Source organism: Rhea americana, unplaced genomic scaffold (genome assembly GCF_003343005.1).
Source record: "Rhea americana isolate MKP2758 unplaced genomic scaffold, rheAme1 scaffold_234, whole genome shotgun sequence".
Lineage (NCBI taxonomy): Eukaryota > Metazoa > Chordata > Aves > Rheiformes > Rheidae > Rhea > Rhea americana.
The window spans coordinates 387,998-400,842 of record NW_028186351.1 but is presented as its reverse complement, the minus strand read 5'-3'; the positions used below and the strand labels follow the sequence as shown (position 1 = coordinate 400,842).

Sequence of the window (12,845 nt, the reverse complement as noted above, 5' to 3'; positions counted from 1 at the left end):
CTCTCATCACTTGGGATTAGTGGATGATAAAACTAGCTGATAAAGAGCTACAATTCAGCTCTGCCCTGTTCCTGACCTCCTAACATCGCTCACTGCTCTTAAATTGTCAGAGCCTCTACACAGCATACAGTACATCCCTACCTGCCTTGTTCTGAGCAGCAGAACTCATTGCAAGGTAGCACATGCAAGCACTTGAGTTAGGGTTAAATTAAGCAGTTGGGGGACGAGGAGCTGGTGAAGCACAGCAGTTTGGGAACAGCACAGCTCACAAAAGCCAATCTAGACACCACGTAGATCTCCAAGCTATTTATTTGCCCAGAGAKTTGCTTCACTCCAGCTAGGTGCTCCAAGCTGGCCAGATTAAAGCCAGCTTGGCTGGGGCAATTCTGCAGTATTCTGCTCACAAATACACGGCAGCATGGTCGAGCACGTGCCTGCAGGCTGAATGCCAGCCAGCCCTGCTGCCCCACCAGCGTCACTCACCGAGCTATCCTAAACACCCTCCATCCCCTGGGACACAGGGCTTGTTGGTCCAAGGAGTGAAAGTTAAAGAAGAGAGTTTAAGGAGAGGCAGGAATGCTTTTTCACTACTGCTTCCTCCCATCCTCTAAGCCAAAAGATGCTCTTGCCACTTGGTTTGCAAGCCAAGGGCTACGAGGCAGGACCTCAAAGGAGCTGGGCTCGTCTCCTTGCGTCACGGGTCAYCCTAGCCTCCAGGTCTGGGTATCCTGGCACAGACTAAGGAACAGGCTGAGMGAGTGCATGAGCCTCAACATGCACAAGAACATTGCTGATTTTAGGAGCTGATTTGCGGAGCAGGAGCTGGCGTGCAGGAGGAGGGGAGAGCTGGCCCTGTTCAGTTTGGGAGGTTAGTGCCCTCGGGTTTGCTGCAAGCCTGGCTGCGCGCCGTGTCGCGCAGCATCTGCACAGAGACACACRCGCTGATGAAGCGGCTACCTAACAAGCACAGCTGTAACGGGTATATCTGGCAGCGTTGGCTCCGGATCAGAATAAACATCGACAAAAAACACGATGAAGGCGAGCGGCAGGCCCTCGACACTGCAGACTCGCAGCTCTGCGGCGTGAAGGATTTCCTTGCCAGCCTGCTTTTCCCCCCCTTGCTGCTCCCTTCCTTGCAACGCAGCAGCCCACGCTCCTATCCTGCCTGCGCTGGGCTCGTTCGGCAGCACAGGGCATCCCGTATGCAATCTACCTTCAGCCACAACAGCGCCGAGCAGCTGGGACGGGGCTCCTGTGCTAGGCTCAGCTCAACCGGAAAAGGAGCAGAGAAACACGGTGCGGTTGGATATGGGGCAATGCAGAGAGCCAGCACCGCRGTTGGAAATCATTCCTCATAGCTGCACCGGAAACATCCCCAGCTTCACAAAAATCAGGAAAACATCTGGGTTCCACACTCTTGCAATGTTCACAGAATAGYTGGGGTTGGAAGGGGCCTCTGGAGATCATCTACCGCAGCCCTCCCTGCTCAAGCATGGCCAGCTAGAGCAGGTTGCCCAGGACTGTGTCCAGTCATTTTTTGAACATCTCCAGAGATGGAGACGCCACAACCAATATGGGCAGTCTGTTCCAGCGTCCAACCACGCTCACAGKAAAGATGTGCCCTCTTATGCTCAGGAAAGGTTTTCCTGTATTTTAGTAGTTTTTTCCCCTGTAAAATAAAGCCACATTTTGGAGTCTCGGTTTTCCCACCTCACTACTCACAGCTCTAACCAGAGCCAAGCTCCCAAGTAGCACGGTACTGCCCGGATGCTGTGCTCCCATGCACAGATAGTATCCCAGGGCAGAGACCTTAGCAGGTTCCTCTGTGCCAAATCATTACTCCTGTAGCTAAGCCAAACCTCTTCCCCTCTTGGCATGGCTTACAAGGACCAGCTGGGCTGTTGCTACTTGTTTGGTAARTGCTGGAGGTCCCTTGGAACAAAAGAGGGTCAATATTTGCCCACAGAGTAATTCAGTCCCCAACCTCCTCATCCTCCTGTCAATTAGGACAACATCGYTAATTAGGCTTCTGCATGCACATCTCTCGCACCCTTTCCCTGCTCAGTAGTTTTCCGCCCACTTGTGCGCTGTCATTAACCAGAACCTCACCAGAGAGAGAAAAAGCCTGCGCAATTGGGCAAGGAGAGGCTCRAAAAAGAACTTCAGCTTTTGGACCTCGGCAACACATTTCATTTTGGCTAGAGAAGCTTGGAACGGGGGAGACCTTTGCCAAGCTTCCTATCCGTAGGGCTTTGCGTGCGTGCATGCATGCGCGTGTGTGTGTATTTTAAGGCATTTGTGTCTGTCTTTGTGCATGCCCTTGCTCTAGGTGCTTGGAAGGAGAAAACTTGCACATGCCTGTGCATTTCTGTTTATCTGCGTGTCTCTGTACAGGTTTGCTAAAGCATCTGCCTGTGTGTATTTATTTTGGCTTAGCCAGGGGTGTGCACGCCTGTTTATTTGTGTCTGTGTGTCTGCATTCTGCCTGTTTGTTGGTATGAGCTGTGTTTCCCTCTGCATATGTTTCTGTGGCTACRTGCCCAGTTGTGTAGGAGAGCTCCTGTAGCTTTTTGGGGCCATTCCCAGGCAGTTCCAACAGCAAAAGGCACAGGCTGCACTGGGAAATTATTAGACCACAGTGGAAGAAAAGAGAAAGCACCAAGAAATGCTTAACCTGCAGAGCAGAGCCGCATGGGGAAACAAGTGGTGGTTGATGGTTCCTCCACAGCCAGGTGCCAAGGGGCACAGCTGGGGCATCTAAAAGGGGATGTCGGGTCTGCAGATAAAGCACCATCAGCCAAGCAGAACAAAAGGGAGAGCTGGGGGGAGGTGAACCTGTTACAGGTGCCCCACTGGAAGCCTTTTAATTCACATCTCATCAGGTTTTTAAAGGCGCATTTCCCTCCCCACCATTTCTTGGCACCTAAAAACCAAGTGTCTGAAGCGACACTTCCACTTGCCCAGGCATCCACAGGCCCCCAGGGCAGGAGGCAGAGGCTGAAACTCACTGTGTGAGAGACACAAACACGCTGAAGCCTCTCTTTTACCTATCTCTTCTAACCAGTTTGCTCAGCCAAGTGGCTGCTCAAGTTTTTCCTGCTGGCTTTGAAGCAAAGAAATGCAAGTCCTTGCCAGGTTCCCGCTGACACCCTGGAAGAGTTGAGGAGCCAGCAAAGAGGGACAAGAGACAGGCRGTGACTGAAGAGCGTAACAGTGATGCTCCAGGGGCAGAAATTAGGATCTCTCCAGTAGACTAACACCAGCCTAGTAAGTTAAAGAACCAGGGACAACAGCCCTCGAGATCTCAACTCCAAAAACACTTTCTGCCTCTCTTTGTAGTCCCCTAGTACACACCTTCATTCAGAAAGGAAGATTTATCTTAAAAGTGGATATTAGCACCATACTAAAAGCAGTAAACCTGTCTAGGCAGCACCCACATGGCCCAGGAGTGCTGTGCTCCATGCCAGCATCCCATCAGTACTGCCCAAGGCTCTTCTCAACRCAGGGGGGTCCTCCAAGCAGTGACTCCAAAAGCAGCAGCTTTTAAGAAGAGCAACTTGAATATCCAACACTCCCATTCACAGACCTGCCATTTGGGCACTGAAATAAGACAGGAGCATCAGCAAGCAGTGATGTCCTCAGGAGGGGACATCCTTGGCACAACCACACTGTAGAGCACAAGCCTCCTTCTCACAGCATCATGATGGATGCAACACTGTCCTCTAACCTTCTGCAGGTGCCTCACCTGTCCCCCAGAACTCATCAGTCAGTTCTTTAGGTACCTTGGGATGACAGTCACCAGACTTCACCAACCCAAAAGCTTCTCTCACCACAGGGGTCCTGCTTCCTTCCTGCCTCCTTCATTGCTGTCACCTGTGAACACCTGAGCACTGCCAGTCTCCATTAACAAAGATTAATGACCTTCACGTTCAGTCCTTCAGCTTCCTCACTTCTCCACCTCTCGGCACCCTCCACGGTTCCCTTGTCTGGTGAACCGCCTCAACRCCAGCTCCTCTCCCTCCCTTTCTCTAGGCAGACATTGGTGTTCACGCCTTCCTCGTACCCCACAGGGTTTCATGCCCCTCCACAGTGCAGAGCAGCCAGAATAGGCTACTGTGGGAAGGTCTCGTTTAGGTTATCTCCACGCCAAAGGTCTCTGGAGGTCCCAGCTATTACACTCTTATCAGCACCCCCTTYGGTTCATTTCTTTAACAAATCTCCCCTGTGCATCTTGGTGGAAACAGCCCAGAGATAATAACAGCAGATATGGGTTGACCTATGGGATTCCTGGAGTGATCAAACTGTCAGATAACAAAATAAATCTTCCTCGTGGGCTGGGGATTAAATCAGAGAGTGTTAGCTGCTGCGGCTTCTTATTTATTTCTGTTCTCTTAAATTGCATTTCCCTTCCCCCCRYGAAGAGTGCCTGCTGCCTACAGCCRTAAATTACTGCAAACCTTTATGGTAAGTTTAGACACTGAGTCTCTTAACCTTGCAAACACCTCTTGTTTCTCTTTATCTYCTCCAAAAGCTCTTGGGAATGAGGAAGCAGAAGAGGTGGAAACGATTCCATTGCAAGCACCTACCTTGGCGCTGGACAACAGCACGGTGCAGTCTGAAGGTCACCTAAGACACACCGGCTTGGTGTGTATCTCCTGATACACCCGTAGAGATCGGGTTGGCAGCGTGGCCCTAAGACACCGGCGTCTGTCCCGCACGGGGCAGCGGAGCAAACCAGGAGTAGATCCCACAGGATCCGGCCTGTGGTCGCCCGCCTGCTCGCACCCCCAGCAGCACCGCTGCTCCCAGCAGCACCCGCCGCTTCCCGGCCAGCCAGCCCTGCTCCCAGGACGGAGATCGGGGCTGGGCAGCCCAAGCACGTTGCGTGAGTCGTGCTGTAAGGCACAAATCCGACAGAATAAATTTGCTAGCTGGTGTATTCAGGTGCAAAGACACTTGCTGTAGCGCTCGTCCTACAAAGCAAACCTCGCCGGAGCTGACACTGRTTCCTCTGCGCTGGCTTCACACCGCCGGGACGTGCCGGAGCCTCGGCGCCGGCGCTGTGACCGAAATCAGAAGCAGGCTCTGTAGACCGAATTAGGCTGGAAGCCGCTGTAGAGATTGGCAGGCTCCTGTCAAGTCCAAATGTGGCACATTAGTTTGAAAACACCTTCGCGCAAAGCTGGGGAAAAGCAATCAGAGAGGAGGCCAGCTCGTGGCGAGGCGCCGCCTGCCCCGAGGCACAAACGCTCCTCTCCGGTCACTCGCCCATTTTCACCCAAGCGGACGCTGTTTGCAGGTGAGGCTGCGTCTCCGGCGTCGCCTCCAATGCCCTTCGCGCTCGCCGGCGCTGCTCGCTGCTGGGTTTGATTCCTTCCTCCGCGCAGCTGTGGCCAGACGTGTGGCCAGATGCAATCGTACAGGCAAAGGACGGGGGCAGAGAGGGAAGGGGGGGCTGACGGCTCGCTGGACGCTGGTGCGGGTTCACCTAGGGGAGCACCTGGGGCAGGACTTCCCTGTCCTTCCCAGGGGAAGCCCGGGGCTTCGAGAAACGTAGGTTCTGGTCCCTCCAAAACACCTCCGCGGTGGTGGTGGTGGAGGGGAGCAGGGGACGGCGGGGTCTGACGAGCCCTCCGCGCCCTACGTTAGGGAACGAAGCGGAGGAGGAGACCGAACATCCGTCGCCGTCGCGAGGAGCTTTCCTGCCGGCTCTCTCGGGGCTTCAGCCCGCCCGGGGAGGGAAGGGGTCAGTTACACGCTGCCGTTGATCTGCAGGGACACCAGAGAGCGCAGGTAAATCACGGACGAAAGCTGCTCCGCTTCTTCCAGGGGAAACATCATCCCTGTCCTGCAACCCTCAAAGAGGCTAAGAGCAGAGTTATACGATTAATTCGTTTTTCAAAAGCATGTTGTTAGGGAAATATCACATTTTTTTTTCTAGCGGGAGGAGAAGCCTTACGGCAGCCCAGACCTCCTGTAAGCAGTTTGGGAGTTACCGCAGCGCGCGAGCGCGCTTGCACGAGGCAGCCGCTCCGCTCGGCGGCTCTCGCGAGCCTCTTTGAAATGCTCCCCAAATTTTTTTTGGAGCGGGATTTCCTCGTCCAACCATTCGTATTTTATATCCGCACTGAAATACGGCTTTATAAATAGCAAGAGCTTTATCTTGACTCTAAGCAGCAACCTCAACTTAAAGCTAAATGCATAATTTACTGCAAATTAAACTTAATGGGACTAGAATAATTATGTTGACTTTTGGAAGTACTTAAGGATAAATACATGATTAGATATTTTGCACACCGTGAGGAAATATTTATTTCGAAATACAAATTCTTCCCGTTGAGCCTTTTGACGGAACATTTAGAGGTGACACTATCAGCGTATAGATTGCGGTATCATTAAGGCTGCTTAAATAAATTATCCTGCTGCATTTCCGCAGCCGAGAGGCGGGAAGTCGCCGGTGAAACGCACCGGCTGCGCTCGCCACAGGGGCACAACCGCCGCAGAGCTCGACGCAACCCTCGTCCGGGCCCGTGAGCACCGTACGGGCGCCCGCAGCTCCGCTCGGCCCTTCCAGCCCGGGACGCGGGAAAGGCGACGGACGCGTCCACGTGGCGCGGCGCTGGCGACGGAAACCGAGCTGCTTCCATCGGCGGAGCGAGCGCCAGGGGACCTGCAGGGCCTCCTCCATCCCGCCGGCCGGCGGTGGGAAGAYGCCTCCGGCAAACGCACCGAGCAACGGCGGTACAACCCAGCATTTTCTCAGCGAGCGTTTTGTTTTTCACGGGAACGGCTCAAAAGTTTCAGGAAACCTCCAGAGGAGGAAAGTTTGCAGGATTATTAATCAGCAGTTYATGCTACGAAAAATCAACCACAAATCGCTCCTGATTTTTCGTCCGCGTTTCAAGCACCGTCTGCTTTTAGCKGCCCGCTAGAGGCCCCGGAGGTGAGCACGGGGTTTTCAACGRAACGCTTTTCCAGCGGGAAGTCGGCTGGAAACGTCCGTGCTCCGGCCGGCCGGGCGGGAGAACGGACGTCCCGCAGGACCGGGGCTCCCCACTGGGCTCCCCGGCACCTCCAGCGCTTTCTGTCAGCCGGGATTCGGGACCGAGCCCCTGYCCGGAACAAGAACATCCAGGTCACCGCCGCCAACACGGTGACATCGGCTCGGGGGAACCATCGGCAGCCCAGGCGCCGACGAAATCCGAAGCAGCCTCCGGGTGGGCAAAGCCGCCCYGAGCCCCGCGGTCCCGCGGCCGCCCCGGGGACCGGGCTGGAGATCTCAGCCCGGAGGCGACGCGCTCGGAGCCCTTCCGAAGCKCACCTCTTGGCTTTAATTTGCATTATCCCCCTTTTTATTATTTATTGGTAAAATGTAATTACCACATCCTTCACGAACCTTAATTAAAGATGAAAAATGGTCCTGACAAGTCAATTAGATCCCCCCACACACACCTTGGTCTCCATTAAATTAAGACTCAAGTGTTACTGGAAGTGTTTAATATCACAACACATTAAACTGAAGGCTGTTTCGTAATAAATAAATCACGAAAGACAACGTCGGAGCGTTCCTTTCCTGCAGCCTTTTCTTACGCTCCGTTTTTTATTTTCCAGTTGGGAAATGCACCAGAAGAGTTTCTCCTTCCTTCGTGTTTCTTTTCCCAGCAACGGCCTGTCCTTTCCATGCGAGAAATCGAGGCTAGGGCTCTCTCCCTCTTCGCTATCCCCGGTCTCCGGCGCTTTCCAACCAACTCGCAAGCCCTGGGGATCCCACGGGCAGTGTGCCCGCTGCTCCCTCGGCTCCCCGAAGCGACGAGCATTTCACCTCCTCGGGTCGGCCGGCAGCGTTCGCCTGATTTCTGGGGGATTTTATTTTTATTTTATTATTTATTCATTTTTTTGCAATTTGCATGGTTACGGGCCCTCTTCTGAGAACGTCCCAACTCACCGCGCTGGGGTTTTTTTTAGGAGACCCGAGACCTGCGGCTGCACCGGCGACCGGCAAGCACAAGGCAACCGGCCGCTCCGCTCCCAGGGAGGTTTTTGCACCTCTGGGTTTCTGTCCCGCAAACGTGCTCCCCCTGCACTCAAAAACTTGGGCAAAAAGACAAAAAAAAAAAAAAAGAACCCTCAAGATATGGTCAATACGATCCTCCAGGCAGCGGTTATTTGCTAGCCGGTACCGGGACATCCCGGTCGCAGGCGCAGCCAGGCAGGGAGCAAAGGCGGCTCCAGCCTCCGGGAACGGCCGGACCCGGCGCCGCGGGTGAAACGGCGCCGCGGCACCCAAAATCACAGCTTCCCCCTGGGCCCGGCGGCCGGGGAGGAGGAGGAGGAGGAGGAGGAAGGACAGAGGAAGCTCTGGGAGGAAGGGAGGTGCGGGGCTCTGCCGCGCTGCCCAGCCAAGAGCCAGCGCAAAGAAATCCAGAGGCCATCACGAATTTGGGAACGTTTATTTATGCAAGTGAATTTTCTGAAAAGAAAGCAAAAAATAATCATCGTAGTAATTAATTTTTTTTAAAAAAAAAAAAAAAGAGAGAGAAAAAAGAAAAGCAGTTAGCAACAGCCGGATGCGCGTGGTACAGTCCGCACGAGACGCGTCCCTCCCGCCAGCAAACGCCCAGCGGCACCGGCCCCTTCGACGCGGGCAGCGTTCTCGGAGCGGGGGGTGTAGAGACGAAATCCTTCCGATTTGGTGGGGGGGTGGGAGGTGGTTCTTAGGTTTGAGGATTTTTTTTTCCATTGGTTTTTGTTTTTATTAAAAACGGGGGAAAAAAAAGAAAGAAAGAAAGCACCACTCCAATCTGTAATACCAGTAAGCATTATCCATCTTAAGAACGGTATTTATATTTTATATATATATTTCTATACATATATTTCTATGTACAGCATGTCCTTGCTTCATGTCACACGAGCATCTCGATAGGAGCTAAAAATCACTTGTTTTTTATCACACTTTGATTTTAAAGTCTGCCCTTCCRAAGAGCTGCTCAAAAAATCCCAGCAAGGAGATATCAAAAAAAAASAAAGAAARAAAAAAATCTCACTTTTAAAACATATATACAACTCCTCCAGTCTCTGTTTTCTCATCAGGACTAAATGGGGTTTCAATTTTCCTTTTTTTTGTTGTTTATTTTTATTTTTTCCTGGCAGCATCTCTGCGGGACGCTCCCCTCCCTCGGGAAGAAGCGGCTCCGTCCCCGCCAATCCCAAACCCTCGGTCCGAACAGCGGCCTGGGACATCCCGCCTCTGGGAAATGCGCGTGTCCAACCCCCAAAAATTAAAAAAAAAAWTAAAAATCCAAATTCKGCACCCTGGGGCCTCCCTGTAGCTACCCAGAGAGGTACCGGACCCTCCGTTGGGGCTTCCCGCCGCGCCGGCCRCAGCGCTCCCACCTCCGAGCCCGGCACGGACCCGTCCACGGAGAGGAGGGGGTTTGGGCAGAGGACGGCGATTTATTCAAAGCCGCTTTTGCGGCGCCAGGGCCGCCGTCCCTGGGAGCGCTGGGCGGAGCGGGGAGCTCTGCAGGCGCTGGCGGGGCCGGGAGGGGACCCGGGCGCGAGCCAGCGGCAGCAGGCGCCAGGCGGGAGAGGGACCCAACGGAAACGTGTTTTATAGCCCTTGGAAAAAGTGAGTGTCAGGCTGGCGTGAATTATGCAGCGAGGACAGCGGAAAGCCAAAGGTCCGGGCAAAAAAAAATACATATATATATATAAATAAATAAAAAAACCCAACACTACCAAAATCCATCAACGGCCCCATCACTGCCCACAGAAATTTCTGCTTTTTTTTCCCCCCCAGCTCCTTAACTCAAGGCACAAGGTCGGAYGCTGCTCGCGGCCCCCCGGCACCAATCCGCCGTCCACACCGCTGACGCCGGCTCCGCGCACAAAGCCGTCGGCTCCGGACCGGGGTCCTCAGCACCGCAGCGCCTGCCCAGGATACGTCCCTCCCGCCGGGAACGGATGTCGGCCGGTTCAACAGCCTCAAAAGCCGGGGCAGGAACCAGCCAGGGGCAACAGGATATAATAATCTAATAAATCCTCCAAAGTGGAGAGAGGGAAGAGATTTATCTTGGGGCGCTCGTCCCTGCTTGGAAAGCGGATGGAAATTTGCTCTGGGCGCAGCCGCTCCGGCTCCAGCCCGGGATTCGACYGGCCAAACGACGTCCTCCAAAGGGTTATCCAGCCCCTCCGGATCACGGCACGATCCGAGCGCGCCCGCCCGGTGCTCCTCCATCCCGCGGCACTCGGGGCTGGAAACCTCCCGTTGAGTTACCTACGCTTTGCAAAAGGGGGTATCGGGGCCCGGGCGGAGGTCGGGGCCGCGTCCCTCCAGCTGCGGCTTTGCGGAGAGCAAACGCCGACCGCAGCTCGCTCCAAGAGCCCGACTGCAACCAGGTTTTCTCTTCTCCCCCATCCAAAAAAAAAAAAAAAAAAACAGTATCAGATGGCAAAAACGCGTTTCGGCGCAGCTCGCCCCTCTGCCCTTCCTCGTCACCTCCGTGGTGTCCCCGGGATTAGCCTGGCGCCAGTTCCCAGGATTAGCCCCAGGTCGCCCCACCGCAGGGGCTCCAGCCCCTCCATCAAGGCTGGTGATCTCCTCCAGGCRAGGACGGGCTTCACCTAAGGAGGTCGGATTCACCCCAGCGCCCTGCTAATCACGGGAATAATCCTGACGCCTCTGACAGCAGGGTTCATCCCGGGGTTTCCAAGGAAATACCTCCAATTTTAACTTGGTTGAGCGTGGGAGGCAGGGCCCGACTAACGGATTTGGACGGTTCCAGCTTGGGACCTACCTTTGGAGACAGCCCTGCAACCCATGGCCACCAGCCCTGACCCCGTCAGCACGTCACCGCCGTAACGATCCAAAAACCAAAAACAGTTTTGCAAGCTGCAGCAGAAGCAAAGCAGCAGCCCAAGGAACCGCGCAAGCCCCGCAGGAGATGTAAGGGAAGGACCCAAATTTCCCACCGCGACGCCAGGCTTTGGAGGCTTTTTTGCACCCTGAAGGTGCCTCACGTCCAGCAATTCCCATGGGAAGCAACAAAAACAGACCCCCTGGATCAGCGTCTCCGGGGTTGCACCCCCAGGCCCGTGGGGGCCTGCGAAAGGACTTGGAGCATCAGGAAAAGCAGCAGCGCTCAGCGGCAGCGCAGGTCCCCGAGGGCAGGGGAAGGAAACGCCTGGGACGCCTGGTTGGAAACGAATAATCCCGTAGGCAAGGAACGGCCTTTAACCGCCGACGGTAGCCGGAAATCACGGAGCCAACGCTCACAGCCAAGCTTCACTCTCCCCCAAGAGGAATTAACTGCTACGGGTGTAAGGTTTGCACGGGATCGGCCAAGCCAAAGGGGAAGCGGCATTTCCACAGGTCTGCAAGGACACCGGTCCCCGCGGAGGGACAGCGCCCACCCGGGCCCCCCGCGCTCGCATCCTACAGCCCCCTCTCTCCAGGGCTGCATACCCAAAGAGGGGCCACTCACAGAGATAAAAGGGTGAAGATCAAACTCATGATTAGATCAGGGTGAAATTCAGAAAGCTCCTTTTAGGGTCTTTACTCCAGTTCAGAGCTCGGCGCCGCAGAGGGCAAAACTTGCCAGCATCCTTCCGGGCTCCTCTGAAGAGCAGCTTCAACTCCACGTACTGTTAAAAACCATCTCATCTCCAAATATCCATYGTGCCCTTGATGGGAAACAGGCCTGGGATCCTGCTGTCTCTTCCTCGGCCTCCTCCTTAGCTTCAGAGATGTCCAAGCGTGCCCCAGCGGCTTCTCCTGCGCACCAAATCCACGGCCGGGACCCAAGTCCTGGCTGGCAAAGTGACACCGCTGCAGTGACGGACGAGTCTTGGCGTCCGACCCGTGTTCAACATGTGCTCGGGGGTGAGAGGAAGGAAAGGAAGATGGAGAGCAGAGGATGAAGGTCGGGAATGGCCAGCACRTCCCCACGTCCTGCCTTTCGTTTCTCATTTGATTTTAGTTTTTCATTCCGTCCTTTGCTGTTTTCCCTCCTCCTCGTCTTCAGCACGAACTCGACATCCGAGTGCAAAATGCATGTTTGGCACAAACCCCCTAAGCAACCACTCGCCTTGGCTCTCCTGGCAAGGTGCTATCTGGTCTCCAACGACTCCAGGTATTCCAGCGCTATGTCGTAGCAGAAATGATACTGTTCCTGCGCAGGAAGAGAGAAAAGAGGGTGGTAAGAGCCCAAGTAAAGCGTTTTGCAGAGCTGCCCATTTTCAAGGCAAAACAACGTTCAACGCCCCTAAGAAAAAACTTCTGAGCGGAGAGCTCTTCAGCCCAATATAACATTAAAAAAAAACCACACACACACACACACACASAGGAATTTGGAAACTCCTCGCTGAACAGAGGAAAAAAGCCCAGGTCCCTGGAATCCAAAGTTTTTGCTCCAATCTCAGCTTTCCACTTGCTACGGTTACACATTTCACTGGGAACGAAGAGTCATTTCAAAGCGGGAGATGGAAACCGTCCTGCAAAGGGCCACAAGAAACGTTTCGACCCACCCTAAGGGCTTTCGTCCTTTCCTTTCCCCCCCCCTTCCCCCCCCCCAGGGAAGCTCCTGTCCAAACAGTCAGACCCAGGAAGGGACGCAGGGGCCAGGATAAGAGGCCAGGAGGTTTCCGAAGTAAAATCCTGGGTCTGAAATCGGTGGCAGTTTTGAGTTCAAAGGAGGTTGCAAATTGGTTTTGCGCCCACGCGGGTGCGTTGACCTTGCTGAGTGCACGGTCTGGGGGCTGCATTTCGGGGAATTGCTGCCTGTGGAAACACCCTGCCCGGAGCTGCCAGGAACCACTTTCCGGTAAATAGTGCTGCTGTGAAAAGA

General features: G+C 54.4%; 1 protein-coding gene across 1 annotated transcript in view; it reads right to left on the bottom strand.

Annotated features, from left to right (window-relative positions):
* Positions 1-8,433: 8,433 nt before the first annotated feature.
* PTPRU (protein tyrosine phosphatase receptor type U) overlaps positions 8,434-12,845 on the bottom strand; it is a 77,790-nt gene continuing 73,378 nt past the window's right edge. Inside the window, exon 32 of the mRNA XM_085306226.1 lies at positions 8,434-12,170. Within this exon, the coding sequence (XP_085162352.1) occupies positions 12,108-12,170 (63 nt within the window). The 3' untranslated portion in view covers positions 8,434-12,107. The remainder of the gene's footprint in view (positions 12,171-12,845) is intronic.